This window comes from Pediculus humanus, genomic scaffold, assembly GCF_000006295.1.
Source record: "Pediculus humanus corporis 1103172107841 genomic scaffold, whole genome shotgun sequence".
NCBI classification, from domain to species: Eukaryota; Metazoa; Arthropoda; class Insecta; order Psocodea; family Pediculidae; genus Pediculus; species Pediculus humanus.
The window spans coordinates 168,262-190,859 of record NW_002987423.1 but is presented as its reverse complement, the minus strand read 5'-3'; the positions used below and the strand labels follow the sequence as shown (position 1 = coordinate 190,859).

Genomic DNA, 22,598 nt, shown 5'->3' with positions numbered 1-22,598 from the left:
AATTAAATATAATTTTAAAAATAGTTTGAAAGCTTAGATTGTGTATAATTTTAGAGCTTGAGAATGAATATAATAATTTATAATAAAGGGAAAAAATAATAATAATGTGTAGTTTATTATCTTGGGGGAAAAAAAGTTCTTACTATAACTGTTAGTTTGTGCTACTATAAGTCCTTGTTTTAACTTTTGACATCGTAATTAACAAATATTATTTTAAATGGTGAAAGATAAAAAAATTTGGTGTACAAATTTGAAAATTTAACAGTTGCATATAACTTGTCGAGGTTTATGTGTATTATAACAAGTCCTCTAAGACTAAATCTTGATTTATTCATTTTGTACCCTTATAAAGTAAACTCATTCATCAACACTAAATAATGTGCTATAAATTTGAATAGGATTTTCAAGGCATAAAGAATAGCAATTGTGATGTATATGCATGGATTATTACGAGTAATAATAATGTGGACGTTTTGATTTTTTATATATTTTTTAACAATTGTCAATGATGATATTTATATGAATAATGATGTTTTATTAATAATTTTTTAAAATAAAGGTTTCGAATAAAATTAAATAATTATTATGTTTAACTTTTTAAAAATATTTTTATTTCAAATTTTATAAAATATTAGTTCAAGTTTATATAAATCACAATTAAAGTCAGTAAAAATTGTTTTTTTTTTTTTAAATATAATTTTTAGACTTTAAATAACTTTAACTTTTTAAAATAACTTTGAACTTCTTCTTTGGGATAAGGTTTCAAAACTAAACATGTTGGTATATTTTCTGGCTTTTCGATCCATAACTTATGCTTAATTCCATTTTCAGACAATTGATTGACTAATGTTTTGATGGATTCTTCATCTGGAATCTAAAAAACAAAAAAATTTATTTATATTAATAAACAATTACACTGAAAACATTATTTAACTTTTTTTTTTCTTTTTAAATGAAAAACTAAAATAAAGAGACTATTGTTTTTATTAAAATAAATAAATTTGGGTAATATTTTTTTTAAACTGAACATAAAAATAAGTCACGAAATGATTAACGATAAAAATTAACGTAATTAATTGATTAACAATTGTTATAAGTTTAAAAATAATAATTTATTGATAACTTTTTAATAATTTATTAAGAAAAAAAAAAAATTTTTACTTCAGGTGTAAAATGTACATACTTCTAAAACTATTTTATGCATTGAATCTAAATCTTTAAGATATTCAACAGTGATGGGATCATCTTTGAAAGTATGCACTACAGCGGCAGTAGCGTGACAAGCCTGAGCGATAATAGCACCAGCTGTCCATTTTAAAACGTTTATCAAATCCTTTCGTATAATAACATACTGCACAAGTGCACTACTATTATTCATTTTTTCGTAAAATAATTTGAATAGTTGCTGCCACGACAAAAAAACAGTTTGCCGCCATTTTGATCAGAAACACTCATACGTTAGTTTGATTTTAAACTCAGAGCATCATTTGTCGTTGCGTCTTATTTACTAAACTTACGATGAGTAATTTTTTATTTAATTTATTTTTTATTATCTCCGTATTTTTAATATTTATAAGTGTAACATGAATACTTGTACACCTTTTTTTTTTTTTTTTTATTTTTTATAAGTAAACTTTCATTTGAAAATATTTTCGAAAGATGTTCAGTAAATTCTTTTTGATGATATTTAATTATTAAATATTGAAGAAATATTTAATTTAATGTTTAATTACATTTTTAAAATAAAACCCTTGTTTATTGAATGTGAATTTTATTTCATTTATTCTCTGATCGACTGTAAATTTTGATGTAATTTATTTATTTTTTTTTAAATTAAATAACCGTATTGTATGTAATAATAATAATAATAGTAATTTTTCAGTAGAACATGGGTCCAAAAAAAGAAATAAAAAAACCATTGGAAGTAGTTCTTCCTTCAATTGATAGTCCTGTAAATACTGATGAATGGCGTTGCGCTGTTGTAATGGCTGTAGAAAAGTCCTATAGTGACAACTTTGTTTTGAAAGAGTTTGAGGAAGAAGCATCTAGTAAATGTCGTCGTGACGTTACTTTAATAAGTTATGATCATTTGGTTTTAAAGATATTACAAGATTTTATTAATGGTGAACTTCCTTTTAAGTACAGTTATTTATTGCATTTTTCATCCATATTCCAAGAAGCAGCAGAATATATTAAAAGTAAAAGTGAGATCCCCGTCCAGTTACTGGTAAAAGTTGTAAAAGTTCTATTGTATTTTTACAGAGAAGAGAGTTTAAAAATTATTGCCAGTAACCAATTGGGACCTAAAGATCCTGTGAGGATCATGATGGAAAGACCTTATGTCAGTGGTGCTGTTTCAAAAGATGCAAAATCAAACATAAATAAAAAGGAACAGCGGAAAGGGAAAAATCAGTTGAATGAACAGAATGCAGGAATTAAATTAAGACCTCCAAGTTTTGCAAAAGAGGGGACAAAACTTTTAAGAAGAGAAGAGATAGCCAAAGAAACAGTATTCAAATGTATTGATGATGCTCCTTATGATGGTTATTTTAATTTATATGTCTTGCTAACAGGGTTCTACAATCCCGAATTTCCCATGGAATTGATCAAGGCTCAAGTTCCATTGCATCAAGTATTGTGCATCGACACAGATTTCTCTGGTGTAAAATATACAGAATCAGCAAATTTTAAGAAAACAAATAAGAAATCTATGCAAAACAAACCTTATGAAATACAATTATTTTGGGATGATTTTTTAAAAATGCTTTGGAGCCAGAAAAAAAAAATATTTTTCAAAGATGTAATTTTTCAAAAGTACATTCCTAGAAAATTAGGATGCGAATACAAGCAACGTCGAGAATTTATTTACAGAGAAATAAGTTATTTGATGTATGATTTGTCAGAGTACAAAAAGCACCATCTTAATTATTTGAAAAATATGAAATTGTGGGACGTTTCAGAAGAAAGTGATGATGATGAAATGAAAAAAAGATTAGGTAGTATTAGTTATGAATTACCCGATGAGTGCATAACCATACCAGTCGTTTTGCAAAATATTTTAAATATTCTTTCGCAAACATCCGAAATGAACGATTCAGATAATTCATCTGAAAATAGTGTTGATTCAAGAACTGATACAATAAATTTGGTTTTTCCCGAGAGTGACATGTTTGAATTACCATATTCTGCAGTGATGCCCCTTTGGAGTCAAATTATAAAAAATTCGGGAAATATCAATAATTTGAAAGTTTATTCAAAATTAAAAGAATTAGATTTAAAATATTACATATGTGAAAATACTTTAAAAAGGAAATCAGTTCAAAAACAAAATGTCAGAGAAAGATCTCGTTGCGAATGGAGTCATCAGAAAATAAGTAAAAATTTGGCTCAAGCTTTAGATTGCAACGGAACGTTTGCCTCTTATTGGACCAAATATAAAAAAAGTGGGAGTTTAAGAAGTTCTTCTTTTTCAGCAGTCTTAGATTATTCCCTGTATGTGTTCCTTGCTTCAAAACTTATTTGCCCATTTGAAGAGCCCAAATTGAAATCGTCGCCGAAAACTGCACTGAGTGAAATAATACATTTGAAAAAAAATTCTAGTTTTGAATTAATAAAAAATCTGGATAAGGAATTTCGAAAGCCTCATTTTACAGTGACCGATTGTTCTCGAAATGTCGTCAAGTGCATACCTTGGAACCTTAAAAATACCGACAGAGATTTTTTTTGCCCTCAAAAATTTAAAATAGTAACTCCAGAAAAAGTGAAAACTAGTTCGGCTCCAGAAATTCGTTTGCCTGTGTGTTTCATAAATGAAGCATCTTTTATTAGTGATTTTTATGTATCAGAAGAAGCTAAAGAAAACATAAAATGGACCGCGTATACAGATATGACGAATTTTTGTAAAAAAAACAATTTTTTAAATGCAAACGGATTCAATTTCGTTGAAGAACTTAACAAAACAAAACTATTGAAAAAAAAACAAAAATATTGGAACGAATTTAATTGCATCGATCACTCGTATTCCGTTTTAACGGATTCCATTTTCATGAGAGCTCACAACAAAAAAAATCCAAATAATTTTTTCAGCGAAACTTTTAATCAAAGTTTGAAATCAAGAATCGGATTAAGAGATTTTTTCGAATATATTTTAGAGGATGAAAGCAATTGGATTTCACACCAAGAAATACTATCGGAAAAAAAAAATCCAACCCTCGTCCAAAATACATTATTTAAAAGTTCATTTGACGCATATTCAGATACAGATTTTTGGCTTGAAAATTCCATAAAATATCAAGAATATGTTAAATTAACCGGAAACGTATTAAAAATAAAAAAAGATGATTATTTAAGAAAAAAATCCGTTGGAAATAAAGAAATTGTTAAATTAAAAAGTTCGGAAAAATTTTCGGATGCTCACGGAAGCATCATCGCGCAGGAAAATTCAAATGAAAAAAATGAAAATCAGTATTGTTTCGAAGGATACAATGTCGACGAAGTAGCAGTTCAATTTTCAGGTATCAAAACCGAATACTTTGTTCAAGACTGTAGCATAACCGTCGATCTATTGGAAAGACTATACGGAAAACAACATTTGGGAGTACACGTTCGTCACGGAGGAAACACTCTTCATTTGTACAGTTACGTTTGTCCGGAACCGCACATCGTTCTTCCCTACACATTTCATTTAACATATAAAAATGGCATCATATTATCATTTGGTCAAAGGCTCCTCAAAGAAACGATAGACACGCAAGAAGTAGAACAATTATCAACTGATTTTGATTCGCCGAAATCAAACGAAACGTTAAACAATTGCAAAATAAGGGAAGACGAACGGTTTGCTTACGATTTGAAATTATCCATACCGAACGGTTTAATGGTTGAAGTTGTTCCGAACATAGTTGAACCCTGTTACATAAAACAATATTTTCTCAATGAGTCGTCAATTAATGATGTTAAAAATGAAAATTGTAGAATTTTTTTACCCAACGGTAACGTGATATCAATAAAAAAAGATAATACGTTTATTATATTAAAGGGAAACACGTCCATTGTGTCGGGTTCTTTGAACAATATCACAAATGAAACAATGGATGATGAAAAATTAAAATTGAAAAAATATAATTTGATCACGCCGATGAGCTATAATAAAACAATTGAAAACGGAATCGTTAAATCTTCGAAAAAAATTCAAATTTCCGAACACATCGACATTGAATCGAAACAAACATTTTATAGACGAATGGACGGCACTAATTACGTCATTAAAAATGACGGATCAATTTCCGTTCAATTTAAAGATAATACAAAAATATCACGTTGTCCTTTTTTCGGAGGGGAATCATTTAAAAATGATGCAAAGGAAAGCATCGCCGAATATTTTACGGATTCCGAGGAAATAGATTTTACCATCATTTACGAAGAAATAATCATCGAACATCCTTCGTACGCGACCGTTATTTATAATTCAAGATATCGAGAATGGAAAATTATACTTCCGGATGAGTCGAAAATAACGGTCAAAAAAAATGGATACTATTCCGTTATAATAGATAATCGAACCGAAATGAAAATCAATAAAGATTTAATACACATGAATAGATATTCGACGGATTTAAATTTGATATGTCGCGTGACCGTTAATCCAAACGTTTTTTCCGTTGACAACGTGGAAAAAATTTATTGTAAAATGGTAAACGAAACGTTGGGAGAAACGTTCATCGTCGAATCTAATTCAAATACTTACATATTGGCAAACGAAAAACAAAATGGTAAAATTAATGCAAGCCAAAAAATGAATTACCAAACTCCGCCGGAAAATGTCATGGAAACAAAAGGGAATAAATTATCGTTGGAAAATAAATATTTCATATTGAGAAAAGATTTTTCCGGGATTCAAATCCTTCACGTGGATGACGTAAGAAAAACTTTATTAGAATTAGAAAAAGGAACTTTGGTGTACGTTCAAGAATTTGACGAATTGAAAAAGTTGCGATGTTTTGTCATAATAACTCCCGTTTCCGAGGATTATTTTCAAGAAGTTTACAACGAAAAAATGGAATGGAAAACAAAATCAATCATTCCGAATCCTGTACACAATTCAAAAAATTCAGAAACTTTAATAAGTTCGACTTACGGAGTTCCGCCATCTTGGATGCATCCATTTCCGAAAAAAAGAAAAAAATTTGTCGTACCTGAAAATTTAACTTGTAACGTTTTCATTGAAACAAGTAAAACAAATTTACAACCGGGTAACGGATCCATTGATCATTTTTTTTGCGAACACGTTGATTCAGATGATTATGATATTTTATGGAAAACCAAGTGTGGTGATAATAATAATAAAAAAGAAGATTTTATTAGAAGATTATCAGACGACGATCAAATATTATTAAAAAAAATGTACAGTCGAGTTGCAAGTAAATTAATAAATGAGAAAAAAAAATTAAGGCCTTTTAATCAGGAATTATTGGATCGTTATTTGAAAATGAGTAAATATTACAATGAATTAAGGGATTATCATAAAAATTCAATCAGGTATCACACAATTCCAAATTATTTTCAACATCCTGCTGGTATGTCTTGGCTTTTGATCGATTCTTGGATTAACGAATTAAAATTAACGGAATCTAAAACGAAACTTCCGGAAACTGGTCCGGAAACTGTTTCGATTGATTCATTAAAATCTCATTCGACATTTTCAAACGAAGAAATTGAATATAATTTATCTGTGTCATCGATAAAAAGTTTTTCCGATTTAAATTATTATTCTGATTTATCGGCAAAAAGTGGGCCCCCGAATATACATGAGAAAAATGTTTGCACTTGTAAAGTTAAACCCGTGATGAGAAATGCTATATCGGCCCCCTTGTATTTATTTAAAGATAAAACGAATGAACCGGTTGATAATTTTGAAAAATCTCAAAATATATTGCAAATGTTTAACGAATTTAATCAAAATGATGGTTTTAAAAATATTCACGCTGATAAGAAATTATTACCGTCAAAACCGAAAATTCAAACAACAACAACATTATCACCATCATCAACATTATCATATACTCCACCGTCATTACCATCACCTTCATTTCCATTTTTATCACCATCATCATCGTCATCATCATCATTATCAACATTAACACAATCATCATCATCATCATCAACGCATTTACCACCAATCATTTTAAATGATTTAATGACTTTAGGATTAATTTAACTAACAGACGATATTTATTGACTTTATTTATATAAAAATATAAAAAAAATTTTTTTTTTTTTTTTAATAATTTTTTATTAATTATAAAAGAGGGGAGGGAAAGAAGTACATTTAAATTTAAAAAAAAAAAAAGAAAGTTATTTATACTTATATAAAACAATTTATACAAAAAAAAAAAATATTTAACTTTGTGTTGCCGTCGATTCGCCGCAATCTCTAAAAACCTGAGACGGTTGTTGTTTTAAATTATCTTTTTGAACGAATCGAACGCTTTCGTAATTGGGTTCATGTAAACCGTCTCCATCAAATTCGTTATTTAAACTTTCGTAGGTCGGCTCACAATTAAGTTCGTTATATTTTTTTTCACTTGTTTTACCAATTTCCATTTTTTCATAATTCGGTTCATCAACTTTATCCTTATCTTTTTTTTTATAAACTTTTGCATAATCACAATCTCTCGAGTTTGAATTTTCTTGTGGTTCGACCCTTGCGTATCCGTCGCTTTCGTTGGCATCTATTTTAGAATAAATTTCGTTATCTTGGGAATCCACTTTGACTCTGGTGTAACCGTCGCTTGCATCGCTGTCCATTTTATCAAAATTAAACGAATTATCCGTTCTTTCGATGTTGACGTAATCGTGTTTCTGTGGTTTCAATTTTTCATATTCTGGTTCCGATTCTGACGACTGGTTTTTGTTAACCGTTTCGTAACATCCGTCGTCATCTTCATCGTCGTCGTCATCGACCTGTTTATCGTAATCGAAGGAATCGCATCCTCCTAATTTCTCGTATCCCGATTGTAAATCTTTATCAGAAATGGGAGATTCCGTGGGGAAAAGACCATTGGACGAAGGGGAATCCGTTAGAGGTGATTTACTAAGGTAACTGTGACACGAATGACTACTTTCGGTCGTATTCGTTTGAAGTTTAAAACTTAAAGAATCGGAACTTTCGCTAACTCCGCTTTCTGTGCTTCCTCCCCTTCGAACAAAAACAATAATAATAATAATAATAATTTATCCTTTTTATAAAATTCTATGGGGAAAAAATTGTGTAAAAACAACTGAACAAACCTTTCAAGAGAATTAATTTCACGACGATTTTTCTTATTCACTTTAGCATACATATCTTCGAGATTTTTCGGAGAACCAGAGGAGGATTTTGCATTTTTAAATGCAGTTACAAAAACATCTTCAACGGAATCGGGATTTTTAGTCGGAGTCGGGGGAAGAGGAGAATTGAAAGGCCTCTTTTCCGGTTTAGGAGAACCGATAATAGTAGAACTCGCGAGACTCGATGATGATGCTAAAAATTCATTATATAATAACATTAATTAACAATCTTACAAACGCTCCTTCTTATTCTTAGATTTTAACAACATTTAAATTGTAAATTTACCTTGTCTGGAATGAGGTTGAGGAGAAATTGTTATTTGCTTGAGTATATCAACACTGGGAGGCTGGGGAATGTTTTTTAACTTTGTAAACCCTGTATGAATTTGAGCATAGGTTTCACTCTCACTTGTGTAAATTTGACTTGGATCCTCAATGGCTGCATACATATCATCAGAATCATCTGATACTGTTGCATAATGTGAATCTACACGGCGTGACGGTGATTTACTTTCAGCTAAAATAGCTGATAAAGGCTCTCTCACGCTAATACTGGTGTATCCTTCTGTAATTTTTTAAAAAATTTTCAATGACTTATTTTACATCTTTTATTATTTGATGATTTTATGTTAAATTTTATGAGTAAAGATTTTATTTTATTTGCTGGTTCACTTACTTCCAGAATCCTGAGAATCTCCACTGAAATGAGCAGGAGGAGTCATATAGGGAAGATCATCATTGGCTGTGACGTTTCCAGTGATGGCATTAGCTGCAGGAATAACAAAGTTTGATTCACTTTCAGGCTGGTTAGAACTTAACCTTTTAACTTCATCATGTTCAGGTGTTTCAACTTCTTTGTGACTTTTATTGATTGATTGTGATGTATTATTTGTTCCTTGATTAGTATCAAGATCGTTTACCTGAATAAAAATTAAGTAAGTACAAAAACATATAAAACATGAATTACAAACCCAAATGATTTTATCTTACTTGAGCATAGGGATGTTCAATTTTCTTGAGTTTGTCATAAGGATGATCTTTATTGCTGGGACATGCTGCCGATTGGCTGCCTGAATCAGAATCGCTTTTTTGCCTTGCAAAATTTTTGTTTTTTTCATCCTGTAAAACAACTGTTGCATATAATTCAGAGACTGCATCTCCGTTGGGTTCCCATGTACTGTCTCCTCTGTTGGAAACATTTAAGTCTACAGGTAAATCAGGTAGACTTCTCTTGGCAGTTTTTTGAACTTTCTCAGTTAATAAATCTGCTGATATATTATTTGCATTTACTTCTTCTTTAAATTCATCTGGGTTGGTGATTCTGACTCTTCCCTCTACCCCTGTGAGCTCATCTCTGAAAATAATCAACACATTAATTTGAAACGAAACACAAAAAGTTTTTTCTCACAAACACTGAAAATATTTTCAAGCATTACTTTGGCTGTTTAGTCCTACATCCAAAAGTACAAATAAAAGTTATTGAAATGAGGCAAAATGTACCGAAAATACTAGCAGGTATGGCAACAACCCAATTTACTTCTGCAAGCATTTTTGAAAAGGTACCAAATGCCTATAGTATTATAATTTGTCTTCTTCATAGGTGAGCGAATGAGCCGAAAAATTATTAATCCAAAAATATCAATCAATCTGATTTAAAATGATTAGCTAATTTTAAAATAAAAAAATTCAAATCGAAAAATAATTAATAACTGGGGGCGTAATGTCATGATTCACAATAACCCAGTTTCTTTAATTAATAAACTAAATTAGAAATTATAGTATTTTAGTGTAAACAAATTGCATGCAACTAAAAAAAACGAAATTTTAATTTTTTAAACGAAATCAAATTTATCGGAACTAACTAATTAGTACACGCTGTATGAAAACAATAAACAAAATAAAAAATTAGGGCAGTGCGCCATGTTTCATTTAAAAAAGAATTTGTCGCAACTTTTATTCACAATTTTGCTACACCTTAACTGTACACTGTATAGAAAACTTAATTTAACCGTTAGAGATTTACACACACGGCTTTAAGTTATTCGATTCTTTAATTCTTTTATTAAAAACGGTTGATTGAATGCTGAAGGAGATTTCATCAGTCAAAAAAATACTTTTTTTTCGTACGTGTTTACTTTTACAAAAATTCTAATGTCTAATATTGTTAAGAAAAAGCCATTGACTAAAAATTTAAGTGCACCAGCACTCAATCATAACAAATGCTGCGAACATTGGAAAAAAGTTAAAAAAGTTCATTTTGCGGAAGAAAGTTTGGAAAATAAAAAGAAATCAGACGATCAACATTTTGATAATCCAAAGTTTTTCACCGTTTTGCAATTAGCAAAAGAAGTTGAAAATATTCGAAAAATGCAGTGCTCAGCTCCGTGTGCTTCACACAAATTGGGTTTAAAAAATTTAAATTTTATGCCCGATGAAAAAGTTTTTCAAGACTTGGTAGAATTGCGACTCCCGGAAAAAGAAGTTGTTAAAAGTTCTAGAAGTCTAAGCAGTTTAAAAAGTATTTCAAAAAAAGATCCTGAACCCAATTACAGTGATCTTTTAAAATTGAATTCTTCTGTGGGGTATGTATTTCTTTCTAGTGCTAATCCTGTTGTAAAAAAACAAACTCTTACTTTCGAGGGCTGTTCATTATATAAAAGAGTAAAAGTTTGGAAAGGAAAAGATAATTATTTTTAATTTTTTTCAAAGGCTCAAATATTTTTAAAATCTAACAAAATGTCTTAATTTTCATTCTCAATTTTAAGACATTTTTATTTTATGTTATTTTAATTTTTTTTTTTTTAAAGCTCTCGTAGTTTTAAGTTTACCTCTGAGTAAAAAATTTGACTCAGGTTAACAATTTCATCTATTTATTGTAAAAAAATCATTTGTATAAAATTATGTAAAAAGTATATTGATAAAATTTTTTTTCATATTGTACATAGTAAATTGAAATAAGTATAGAGTCACTTTTAAAAACATACATAATAATGATAAATTTTTATAAACTTTTCATTCGCATTCAAACCAAATTTTATATTTTTTTATTTTTTTTGTCTGATAAATTTCTACATATGAGAGATATAAGTATTTTCACATAAAATTATATGTTGATTTGTACATATTTCAATAAATGACTTCATGTTTTTTGTATGTGTGCATACTTTCGACTGTTGCTGATTGTTTTTTTAATTTATTGAAATTTAAAAACTTCTCATATTGCTAATTTCTTTGCAAATGATATTCTATTCCCTTGTTGCCATATTATTGTGATAAGATAATTCCTCAAACATTTCTTTACCATGATTATGTTTAACAAAATTTTATAATCAAATTTTAGTTTAATCGTAGGATTGCATATGGAATTATAATATTAAAGCGTTAATTATATAAATTGTACATGTTCTTTGACCTTGTGATCAAAATGTGTTTGACGATAATTTTTTTTTTTTTGAAGTTATAATTTATCTTCATTTTAACTTTTTAAAATTTATTCTAATGAATAGTTTAAGGTACTACCTTATTCCATTTTTATTTAAAGTTAATCATTCCTTTAAAAAAGGTAGTAGGATAGAAATTTAAATGATTGTTTTTAAAAAAAAGAAATATTTCAAAAAATAGTATTGTTAATATAAAAAAAAAAATTTACTATAATTTATTTGATTTTTATTATTTTTTTTTTTATAAGCATAATATCAATAACTAAAATTAAAATTACAAAATATTATTATTATTATCATTGGCTTTATTCGCACATTGTAAAATATTCATACTTGTTTATATATATATATATATAAATATAAAATCTTTGTATGCATAAATAAGTATAACTATATATAATATACAAGGATTATTTTTATAAACATTCATTTATATAGTAAAAATCAATGAATTGACTAGAACACTAACACATAACAAATTTATTAAACATATTATTATTGAATTTTTTTTTTAAAAAAAAAACAAACACAAATATATAAAAATTAGGGAAAAAAAAAAAAATTAAATAATAATGTTAAGTTTGCTTAATACAAAATAAATAGAACCCAAAATAAGATTAACTTTTAAATAACTTATAATAATAAAATTAATTTAAAAAAAAAAAAAAAAAAAAAAAAAAACAATCGTAATCCATCTTGTTTGAATTTTTATAGTTTCTACTTTTAAAAAGGGGTATTTGAAAAACCTTAATTGAAAATTTCAATTTTAGGTGCAAAAGGTATATTTAATAAATAAATGCTTCAGTTCTGCCCCCCAAAAAAAAAAAAAAAAAAAAAAAACTCTTAAATGTAGACAAATATATATATAAAATGTATGTTGTAGAAATTTTGTGCACAATCGATAAGATATTTTTTTTTTTATTCAGCATTAATTTTTTCACTTATTGATTAGTACCATATAAAAATTACAATAATATATTAAATTATTATTAATTATACATATTATAATAAAATTAACACCATTATAAAAATATATGTAGTAGAAAAAATTTTATAAAAAACTTTTTTTTTTTTATATACTTTGATGCAAAACGAAATGAGAAAATCAATATTATCAAATGTAAATAATAAAAGTCATGCAGATTTTATAATCATATAAATGAGAGAAATTGAGAAAGAGAGAGAGAGAGAGAGAGAGCACAAAGTATAAAAGTGAGCATTTTTAAATATTAAGTTTTTCCTTTAAAGAGAGAGAGAAAAAAAAAAAGTTTATTTATTTTTCTTATCGTTTCTTTTAAAAACAAATATAAATTTCAATTAAAGTTTAAAAAAAAAAAAAAAATGACTATAAGGGTTAATAATTGATATTAATAAATGGTGAATCCCCAACCCAAATTTTTGGCTAAATTTTAACCGCCCCCCTTTAAATATTTTTTGATTTTAAAGGTTAGGGAAGGTGGTTTTTGCCAACCTTCATAGATTGTAAGTTTTTTTTTTTTTTTTTTTTCCATAGTTAATTTAAAACTTGATGATAAATTTCTTTCTTTAAAATATTATAAAATCTGAATAAAAAAAAAAAAAAAAAAAAAAACTATTTTAAATGAAGTTTATAAAACATTCTCTAAAGCATTTTTGTAAAAAATTTGTCTACATAAAAAAAAAAAAAATTTGTTTTTATGTTTGAATTATTTTTGATGAGTTCAAATATTTTTTTATTAAAACTGAAACTTAAATTTCAAACATATTTAAAACTAAAATAAATACTAGGACTCAGATTAATAAACATTAAAATATTTACATTTTTATGAACACCTTGTTCTGCTTTTAACTCTCGCAACAAGAATGCATTCAAATTCTTTTAATTATATTATTATAAAAAAATTTTTAGTTCTAAATAAGGCTACATTTTCTTTGCCTGTGTTTGATTGGCTCTGGTCTTAAAACAGCCCTAACTGCTTCGTCAAACACTTGTTTTAATCCCCTTTGAGTAAGAGCAGAACACTCCATGTATTTAACTGCTCTTACTTTATTCGCTAATTTTTGCCCCTGTTCTCTTTTTATAGGAGATAGACCTTGTTCTGCTAAAACTGTTAAAGTTTCTCTATCCTCTCTAAGATCCATTTTTGTGCCAACCAATATCATCGGTGCATCCGGACAATGATGCTTTATTTCTGGATACCACTTAGATGTCACATTTTCAAATGATGAAGGACTGGTCACACTAAAGCATATTAAAAAAACATCTGTTTGAGGATAAGATAGTGGACGCAGTCGATCGTAGTCTTCCTGACCAGCAGTGTCCCAGAGTCCAAGACTTACTGGGATTCCATCAACAACCATGGGTGCTGAATAGTTATCAAACACTGTCGGTACATATTCTCCGGGAAAACTATCCGTTGTGTACGAAATTAACATACAGGTTTTTCCAACTGTTCCATCCCCTACCACGACACATTTTATTGGCCGACCGGAAGACATATCTGTCTAGAACAGCAAAAAGCTATGATTAAACTGGCAACTGAAAATAAAAATGCCATTAAAAATACGTAAATACGTTAAATAATAAGTGCAAAACAATGGAAATAATTATTATAAAATAATTACCAACTTATTACGAATTCAAATCATTTGATTAAATGAGTTTTACCTCAAGCAAGTAACTTTAAAAAAAAAAAAATCACACCCTTGCGGTCTGTATCACTAAAGTAATAAATAAGTATCAAGGTCAGTGTGAACAAATTTTTTTTTTTTTTTTTTTTCAAGCGGCGACAAATCTTTTTCTCTGCGTTCACGACTTTAGGTGACTTATTAAAAAACAAACTTCTGCTACGTTCAGTTGCGTGAAACTAATTTAAATTTGTAATTTATATAAAATGTAAAAATTTTTCATTTAGTTGAAAATGAAAGTTTCCATTTTGGAATGCCTTTGGTCTATTGCGTTCATTCAATTGTGTACAGCTTTGTACGAGGATCAAATAGGCAAATTTGAATGGTATAAAAAAAAATTTAATTTGCATTAATTGTAATTTGCCAAATGATTTGCGTATGCGAAATAAATTACTTTCACATGTTTCCTTCCTTTAACTCAATTCATTTTAAAAATAGATCTTTTTAATTAAGAGGGGTGTTTTAAAAATCGATCTGTAATCTCGACTTATTTAAAAATTAATATTTTATTTTGTTTTTTTTTTTTAGGCGTCAGCAATACACCGGTAAATTAAAATATTCCCACTTTGATGGGAAAAAATTAATAGTAGCCACCGAAGAGAATGTTCTTGCAGCATTAAATACAAAAACAGGTGATGTTATTTGGAGACAAATATTAGAGCCTGATGAAAATGGATGTATTAAGTTATTTGAAGTTGATAAGGAAATTCTTACAGTATCAGGTTCTGTTTCGCCATTAATAAGGGGTTGGGATATAGAACATGGGTATTTACTTTGGGAATGGGGTTTATTTACTTATAATGAATTTACAAATTGGATAAGTATCAAACAAAAATTGATACAAATAGACTTTTATGCACATTCTCACTTTGTGGCATCAGTTTATGATGCACCATCAGGGAAAAAATTAAAATCCCATGCCATACCTGCAAATTGGCTAGTACCCGAACAGTGTGTCATTCAAAACAATGTGATTGCTTGTATAACCAGTGATAAAACATTATATAGTGTGAAATTAAAAGATGATAATAATGATATTGGAATAAGTATTCAACATAAATCACTTTTTGATTTATTCAAAGGAGAAGTTATTGGTAAATTAAAGCCAATGATTGGAAAGTTACCCATTGTTAGTGTAAGAGTGTCTGACAGAAAGAAAGCTATATTATTACATCCAGAAATTCAAGTAATTAATGCTGAAAATGAAAATACAACAATTATCGGTTCTTCCATCATGGATGGAAAGGGAGTGAATGTAGCTTTTTCATTAGACAATGAGGTAAAAAATTTAATGTATTTAAACGTAGGTTATTATTTATTTTCTTTGTAATTATATTTTAACACATCATTTTCATTTTTTTAATTCATAAAATTATTTCATTTCAGTTATTGCATATAGTACCATTTACAGTTGATGGCAAAGAACTTCCAGAGTTTGGTTGCAGTTTAAATTTTGATTCACTTCATGGGGAGCCTGAATTTGTTTACCTCTTTTGTCAACAGCGTAAAGAAAAAAATTCAATATGCAGATATCTCATCAGCACTAGTCATGATGTTGTTTTATTACTTCAGCAGCCGGGGAAAATTTTGTGGTCAAGAGAGGAGTCTTTGGCTTCAATATTGAGCGTGGAAATGATAAGCTTACCAGTTTCAGACACTGATGCAGCTATAGAAAAAGAATTTAATGATAAAAACTGTAAGTACAAAAGAAAAAAAATTTCCTAAATCATAAATTAATTTAATTTTTTTTTTTTAAGTATTTCCTAATAAATTTATTTTGTTTAGCTTTACCTAATTCTGCACTTTCAAGTAAGTAGGAAATTGAAAAGTTTTTAAGAATTATTAAATTGTTCATACAAATCCTGATCTAAAATAATTTTTTAAAATATTTTGTCTGATTAATTTCTTTATATATTTTTATGTTCTTTTATGAATTTCAGGTGGTTTTTTTGGAATGTTCTTCCGCAGAATATTTAATCAGATATGCCAATTGCAAAACTTCTTATTGATTATATTTGGATTTTTGAAAGGATCATCAATCAGGAGCCTTAACGAACCCATGGTTCAAGATGAATTTGGTCTTCATAAATTGATAGTTGTGGCGACAAAGTGTGGTAAAATATATGGTCTTGACAATTTGAGTGGAAAAATTGTCTGGCAAATAAAGGTAGAAAATGCAGAGCCTTTTTCAGCAGAAACATCTTCACCAATAATGCCAATGTATTTAATTAGAAACACTAGACACTACCCCCTCCCATCAGAATGTGTCGTTTTAGTTAAATATAAGCCAACCGGGGAAACTGGTTTGGTCAGATTTAATCCCATTACGGGATCCGTTGTTGGCTCGAGCCCGATTATGTTATTAGGAATCAGGGTAAAACAATCTTTGTTACTTCATCAAATGGATAGTAACTTTTATAAGGGTATCGTTCTTTTAGACGAAAATAATCGTGTTTTCGTCTATCCGGAATCATCCAAGTCGGTCGTTTTATCAAATCCATCTTCGATATTTATTTTCACGGCTAATACTGATTCAGGAATTTTAGAAGGTTTCACTTTAGCCACAACGGAAAATAATACCATTATTAGTAGTATGATATGGAGAGTTAATTTGGGAAACAATATCATTGCATTAGTGGGAAAAAATCATAATGAAAAAGTTCATTCCCAAGGGAGAGTTCTTGGAGATAGAAGCGTTTTATACAAATACGTTAATCCAAATCTTATAACTGTGGTTACTCGAGCTTATCATCCCTCGCATAAAAGTAAGTGTTTTTCTTTTTTATTTTTTATAAAAATGACCATTTCCCTTACAAGTTTAAAATATATTTCAGCAATTATTAATTTGTATCTTATCGACGTCGTATCCGGTAATATTATTTATTCATGTTCTCATCGAAAAGCAAGAGAACCAATTCACGTGGTACATTCTGAAAATTGGGTTGTTTATTCTTTTGTTAACGAAAAATACAGAAGAACTGAATTAGGTGCTTTAGAAATGTACGAAGGTAAAACTCAAAGTAATTCAACAGTTTTCTCATCGATGGATTCGGCAATTCTTTTACCCATCGTCGAAAAGCAGGCTTACATATTACCAGCCAACGTTTTAGGTCTTAAAGAAACAATTACAGAAAAAGGAATAACCAGTAAACACATTTTAGGTGAGTTTGTTTAAAACTTGTATAAAAAGTATGTTTTTTTTTTTTTTTTTTTAAAAAAAAAATTTAATTTTAGTTGCTTTGTCAACTGGAGGAATATTAGAATTACCATGGGCTTATGCTGACCCGAGGAGACCCATGACTGTGACTCCAGAAATGAGAGAAGAAGGAGTGATACCATACATGCCGGAACTTCCCATTCCTTTGGAAGCTATTATTAATCATAATCAATCTGTTTACAATGTACGAGGAATGCATACATCATCCAGCGGATTAGAATCAACATGTTTAGTATTCGTTTACGGTTTAGGTAATTCATAAATATATAACATTTCCTTGTGATGAAATTATATATTCGAAATAATAATAATAAATTTATTTACAGATATTTTTTATACAAGGGTAGCCCCATCAAAAACATTCGATTTATTAAAAGATGATTTCGATTATTATCTCATAACATTGGTTTTGGTTGCCTTGACAATCGTTTCGTATGTCAGTAAAAAATTAGCTTCTCGAAAAGCATTAAGACAGGCTTGGAAATAGTTTTCTTTTTTTATTTTTTAAATTGAAAAAGGAAAGGGGATCAAATAAAAGTATTTAATGAGTAATTTATATATATATGTATATGTAGGAAATGATTTTAATGGATGAGGTAATTATGTTGTATCAATGAAATAAATCAATAAAATAAAAAATAAATATTTATTCAAATTTTTTTTTTCTAATTATTATTGCACTAGTAATTTTAATTTTTTAAAATTAATATTATATTTATTGTATTATTAAATCGTCAAGGGAGATGATGTAGGGGAAAAATTATTTTTTTTTTGGGGGGGGAGAAAGGTAAAATATAAAAAAATAAAATGATAAAATTTATTATAATTTAATTTATATTTTCATTGATTTTTTCTAATATAATATTAACATTTTTAGAAAATTCTTCATTTTTAATTAAATGATTGAGTTTAAACCAAATTAAATAAGGATCATAATAAATTAAATTTAAAAATGATTTTTTGCATTTTTCCTGGAAGAAAAAAACAATAAGTTAAAAAAATTATATAAATACGAATAAATAACGATAAATATAGGATAAAAAAAATTACTTGAAGTTCTTTAGGCTGGCATGAACTTAAATATGGAATAATTCCATCAATTATGACGTGACATTGTTTTTCAAATAATTCAAAATTAATTATTAATTCTCCTAAATTATCTAAAAGTTCTCCTTGAAGTTTATAATTTTGTGTAAAAAAATATTCTTTATGAAAATCTTTTGTTTTGCTTTTCGCAGCTTCCGTTAATAAAAATTTTTTCAAAAATGGTAAAACGTTTCTGAAATTAATTTTAAATAAAACTTTTAATATTGATTATGGTTCGATCAGGGTAAAAATATTTTTTTACTTACTTAAGTGCTCTAGATCTAAGAAAATATTTTGAAACTCGAGCTAAATTACATAAAAGACTAAAACTTCTTCTTATTAAAATAATTTCTGTTAATTTATCAAATTTAGTTACTAACGGAGACCATATTTTATGAATCAATGGTAATAATTCATTTTCTATTTCTGATAATATACAAATACTTTCGTTTAATATTTCTAAAACTAATAATTTAATATTTATATCTTTTGAACTGAGAAAATTAAGACAATGATTTGAAATGGCGACTGTGATGCGAATGTGTTTGGGTAATTCGACTTTATCATTTTTTTCAGGTAATTCATCATTTATTTCTTCATCTTCCACTGATTCATTATTATTATCATATTCCATTTCATCACTAATGTCTTCTTCTTTTTTTTCAAGATTTATAATAAAATCAACAAGTTCTTTTGTGAGATTTTCTTTCGATTTATATTCTTGTTTTGTATAATTAACATTGAGCCAATTTCTCAAGCAGTGAACAAAAGTGTGAAATACTCGTAAGTAAGAAACGGTTAATGGCGAATTATAATTTACACAACTAATTTTGAGAACCTTAAACAAAAAAAAAAAAAAAAAATTTAAAAATATAAAATCTTAAATGATTTTTTTTTTTTTTAAATCAAATAAATACGTACTTTATTAACAATATCTTCTAAATTAGACATTGTATCTAATCCGCTATTTTTAATTAAAACCGTTAATACGTCAAGAACACCGACAGCATTCGTTTTCATTTTCGTTATGGAATGATACGTTAAATAATCAATATTATTTTTTATTAAAAATTCTACGCTCCCTTTCATACCGCAGACTTGTGATATAGCAGTACCTGTTTTAGTCGCTATAAAATTAAAAACGTCAATGTTACACTATTTTTAAATTAAAAAAAAAAAAAAAAAAGAAGAAAATTTGAAAACCTTCGAGTTTTATAAGAGCATATTTATTTCCCATTAATTCCACAACGTAATATAAACTTTTAAATAAATATTTATTAAAATTATTATCCAACTTTATTGCCAAATGTCTCAAACCTTCCATTATCAATGCAACCTACAAAAAAAAAAAAAAATAAGAATGAACAATAATTTTTTTTTTTTCAAAAACATGATAAATTTTGATATTGAAAATAATAATAACCTTTATTATATTAGAATGTAAATCTTTTACATTAAAACAAGATTCATTATCAACAGTTAACACCAAATGTAATTTTTCAGGATCAATGTAAAATTCAAACAACTCGTTCATAACGTGAGGTTTAATTTCTTTTAAACCTAATATAACTTGATTTAATATTAATAATATTTCTTTTCTGAATGAGTGTTCTTTAGTAAAAATATCCATTAAAAAATCTACAATGATTTCAATTTCCACATGTTCTCCTAAAAGTTGGCAAATTTTTTCCAATTCGAAAATAATCAAAGAATCAGTAAAGTGATAAAATTTTTTCCACTGTTTTGACCATGTCGTCAAGCTCATGTCATTGTCTAAAATTTAATATTTAATTACTACCAATTTGACTGATAAAAATTTTATGGAAGATTATTATTATTATTTTATACTTACTGTTGATAGAAAAATCTTCAGTTGAAATTTCTGGATATAACATCAATTCAAAAGCTACTTGAATTGGAAATAATACTTTTTTTAATGTCGAAGAAAGATTTAAAAGATTTTTCAGCTTTCCAGATTTTCCTAAAATATTTAAATAACCGGAAAAAGACTTTAAAGAGGACAATAATAATTTTTCATCTCCTGACTTTATTATTCCAGGTAATTTGTTGACTAGTAAATAAAAATTAGTTTCCATGACTGATGAATATTTTATTGATGATTTATCCATATGTTTCATTTCAAATTTTTTTAATGCTTCATAAGCAATGTTTTGTATTTCTTCATTTTTATCACTTAGTGATCCGACTAACACATCTATAATGACATTTATAGATGATTCTAAATTAACTGGACAATTTTCAAGAAATCCAACTAAAACTTTTAATAATTCTATTCTGCATTTATCATTAGAATGTTTCCTTACTTCTGTCACTTTTGAAATTAGAGGCTTCACTGTAATTGCTACAGCTGCCAACCAACTACTAGTCCTTTTTTTCTCTAATAAACATTTTTTAACATCAATAATTTCTGTTTCTTTTAATTTTTTGTCGCAGGTACTCATCCACATTTGAATTTGTTCATTTTCATTTAAGTCTTCATTACTCGGCAGATCACAAAGAACCAAGGAAAGTATGTGTCCCCAACATTTTAAAGCTGTCTGTTAATTTTAAATGTTATTATAATAGAGTATTACTTTGCAATTGAAATATGCATTTAAAACTTACAATAGTTATTAAATGATGTTGAGTTTCATCTCTCATGATAATTTCTTGAAGAGGAGATATAATACCAGGAAGATACAACATAAATAAATCAGCTACAGAAGAATAAATACCCTGATTGTAAACAACATTTTCTTTAAACTGACTGGCTGTTAATAAGAAATTTAGAGCCTCTAACCTATGAAATATTTAAATTTAAATAGACAACTTTAAAACTTTTTCCTTCAATCAAATATTTAAAGAAACCACCTGCATGTAAAAAAAATAATTAATTAAGGGATTTACCTCAATTTAATACTTCTTTCATTTCTTGCAATTTTAACAGATACAAATATTCCAATACTGAATTTTTCACCTGAGTCTTGTTTAAAAAGTTTATCTAAAACGCTTATGTCCAAATTTTCAATTAACCGACTACTTGCGTGAAGTGTATTTAACTTTAATTCTTCTGAAATTACACTACTCGATTTTTCCCCTTCGAATATTTGAGAAAATAACAAAAGGTATATATTAAAAAATACATTAATGTCTTTTATTGGAGTTATATTTAAAATATTAATCAAACACTCAAGTAACAAGCATTTATCATCAGATTTTATTGATGTGTCTAACTGAAGTAAAATCGGTTCTAAAAGTTTTAATTGTATCTTATTCAAAATAACTGTGTTTTCATTTGTACAATTTTTCAAAACCTTATTAAATTCTAAAATTTTATTTGTATAATGTTCAATAAAACATGATCTGAAAGGTTGTTTCACCAACATAACGCTTAAAGCAAACAATTCGTTATAAATCTCGTCAAAACGTTCCATTGTAAATAATTTAGATTACGGTATTAATTTGAAATTAATAATTGGCACCCCTGCATTAAATTAAACATAGAGTTTATTGTTTTAGTTTTTAAATTAACCGTTACCAGAGTTACCTGATACTAAGTCAAAAATAATATTCATTGAAATTTAATTTAAAAATGAATAGAAAATATTTACGTTATTAAAAAGTTATTTTAAATGTTTTATTGATACTGCTGTGAAATGTATGAAAATAAATATTAGGGTCCGGTAATAAATCAAAATAAAGCACAAGTAGTTACTTAAAAGCACATAAATAAGAATCATCCATATATATATTTTATACTTGAAATAACTTTTTTATTATACTTATTATATTTATTCGATAAGCCTTATTTTTTTTTTTTCTAAATTAAAAACAATACGATTTTGTAGATTTTACAAGAC

General features: G+C 27.5%; 7 protein-coding genes across 7 annotated transcripts; 3 read left to right on the top strand and 4 right to left on the bottom strand.

The window, feature by feature from the left end:
* Positions 1-700: 700 nt before the first annotated feature.
* On the bottom strand, positions 701-1,378 carry Phum_PHUM376890 (uncharacterized protein; the record flags this gene model as incomplete). The annotated part of the gene is made up of 2 exons (XM_002428305.1): positions 701-874; positions 1,184-1,378. The coding sequence occupies 2 exons, from the start codon at positions 1,376-1,378 to the stop codon at positions 701-703; spliced, it is 369 nt and encodes a 122-aa protein (XP_002428350.1).
* A 510-nt stretch (positions 1,379-1,888) lies between these two features.
* On the top strand, positions 1,889-7,216 carry Phum_PHUM376880 (uncharacterized protein; the record flags this gene model as incomplete). Its single annotated transcript, XM_002428304.1, has 1 exon — positions 1,889-7,216. The coding sequence occupies one exon, from the start codon at positions 1,889-1,891 to the stop codon at positions 7,214-7,216; it is 5,328 nt and encodes a 1,775-aa protein (XP_002428349.1).
* Positions 7,217-7,398: 182 nt separating this feature from the next.
* Positions 7,399-9,877, bottom strand: Phum_PHUM376870 (uncharacterized protein; the record flags this gene model as incomplete). The annotated part of the gene is made up of 6 exons (XM_002428303.1): positions 7,399-8,197; positions 8,290-8,521; positions 8,615-8,893; positions 9,005-9,248; positions 9,319-9,682; positions 9,765-9,877. 6 exons carry the CDS (start codon positions 9,875-9,877, stop codon positions 7,399-7,401), a joined length of 2,031 nt encoding a protein of 676 aa, XP_002428348.1.
* Positions 9,878-10,479: 602 nt separating this feature from the next.
* Positions 10,480-11,073, top strand: Phum_PHUM376860 (uncharacterized protein; the record flags this gene model as incomplete). The annotated part of the gene is made up of 2 exons (XM_002428302.1): positions 10,480-10,989; positions 11,038-11,073. 2 exons carry the CDS (start codon positions 10,480-10,482, stop codon positions 11,071-11,073), a joined length of 546 nt encoding a protein of 181 aa, XP_002428347.1.
* Positions 11,074-13,570: 2,497 nt separating this feature from the next.
* On the bottom strand, positions 13,571-14,246 carry Phum_PHUM376850 (RAC GTPase, putative; the record flags this gene model as incomplete). The annotated part of the gene is made up of 2 exons (XM_002428301.1): positions 13,571-13,596; positions 13,673-14,246. 2 exons carry the CDS (start codon positions 14,244-14,246, stop codon positions 13,571-13,573), a joined length of 600 nt encoding a protein of 199 aa, XP_002428346.1.
* A 422-nt stretch (positions 14,247-14,668) lies between these two features.
* Phum_PHUM376840 (uncharacterized protein) lies at positions 14,669-18,139 on the top strand (the record flags this gene model as incomplete). Its single annotated transcript, XM_002428300.1, has 7 exons — positions 14,669-14,760; positions 14,964-15,714; positions 15,822-16,131; positions 16,376-17,200; positions 17,270-17,596; positions 17,670-17,903; positions 17,979-18,139. The coding sequence occupies 7 exons, from the start codon at positions 14,669-14,671 to the stop codon at positions 18,137-18,139; spliced, it is 2,700 nt and encodes an 899-aa protein (XP_002428345.1).
* Positions 18,140-18,479: 340 nt separating this feature from the next.
* Phum_PHUM376830 (uncharacterized protein) lies at positions 18,480-22,172 on the bottom strand (the record flags this gene model as incomplete). Its single annotated transcript, XM_002428299.1, has 9 exons — positions 18,480-18,623; positions 18,703-18,931; positions 19,005-19,576; positions 19,660-19,865; positions 19,942-20,074; positions 20,162-20,511; positions 20,591-21,296; positions 21,364-21,538; positions 21,646-22,172. 9 exons carry the CDS (start codon positions 22,170-22,172, stop codon positions 18,480-18,482), a joined length of 3,042 nt encoding a protein of 1,013 aa, XP_002428344.1.
* Positions 22,173-22,598: the final 426 nt, after the last annotated feature.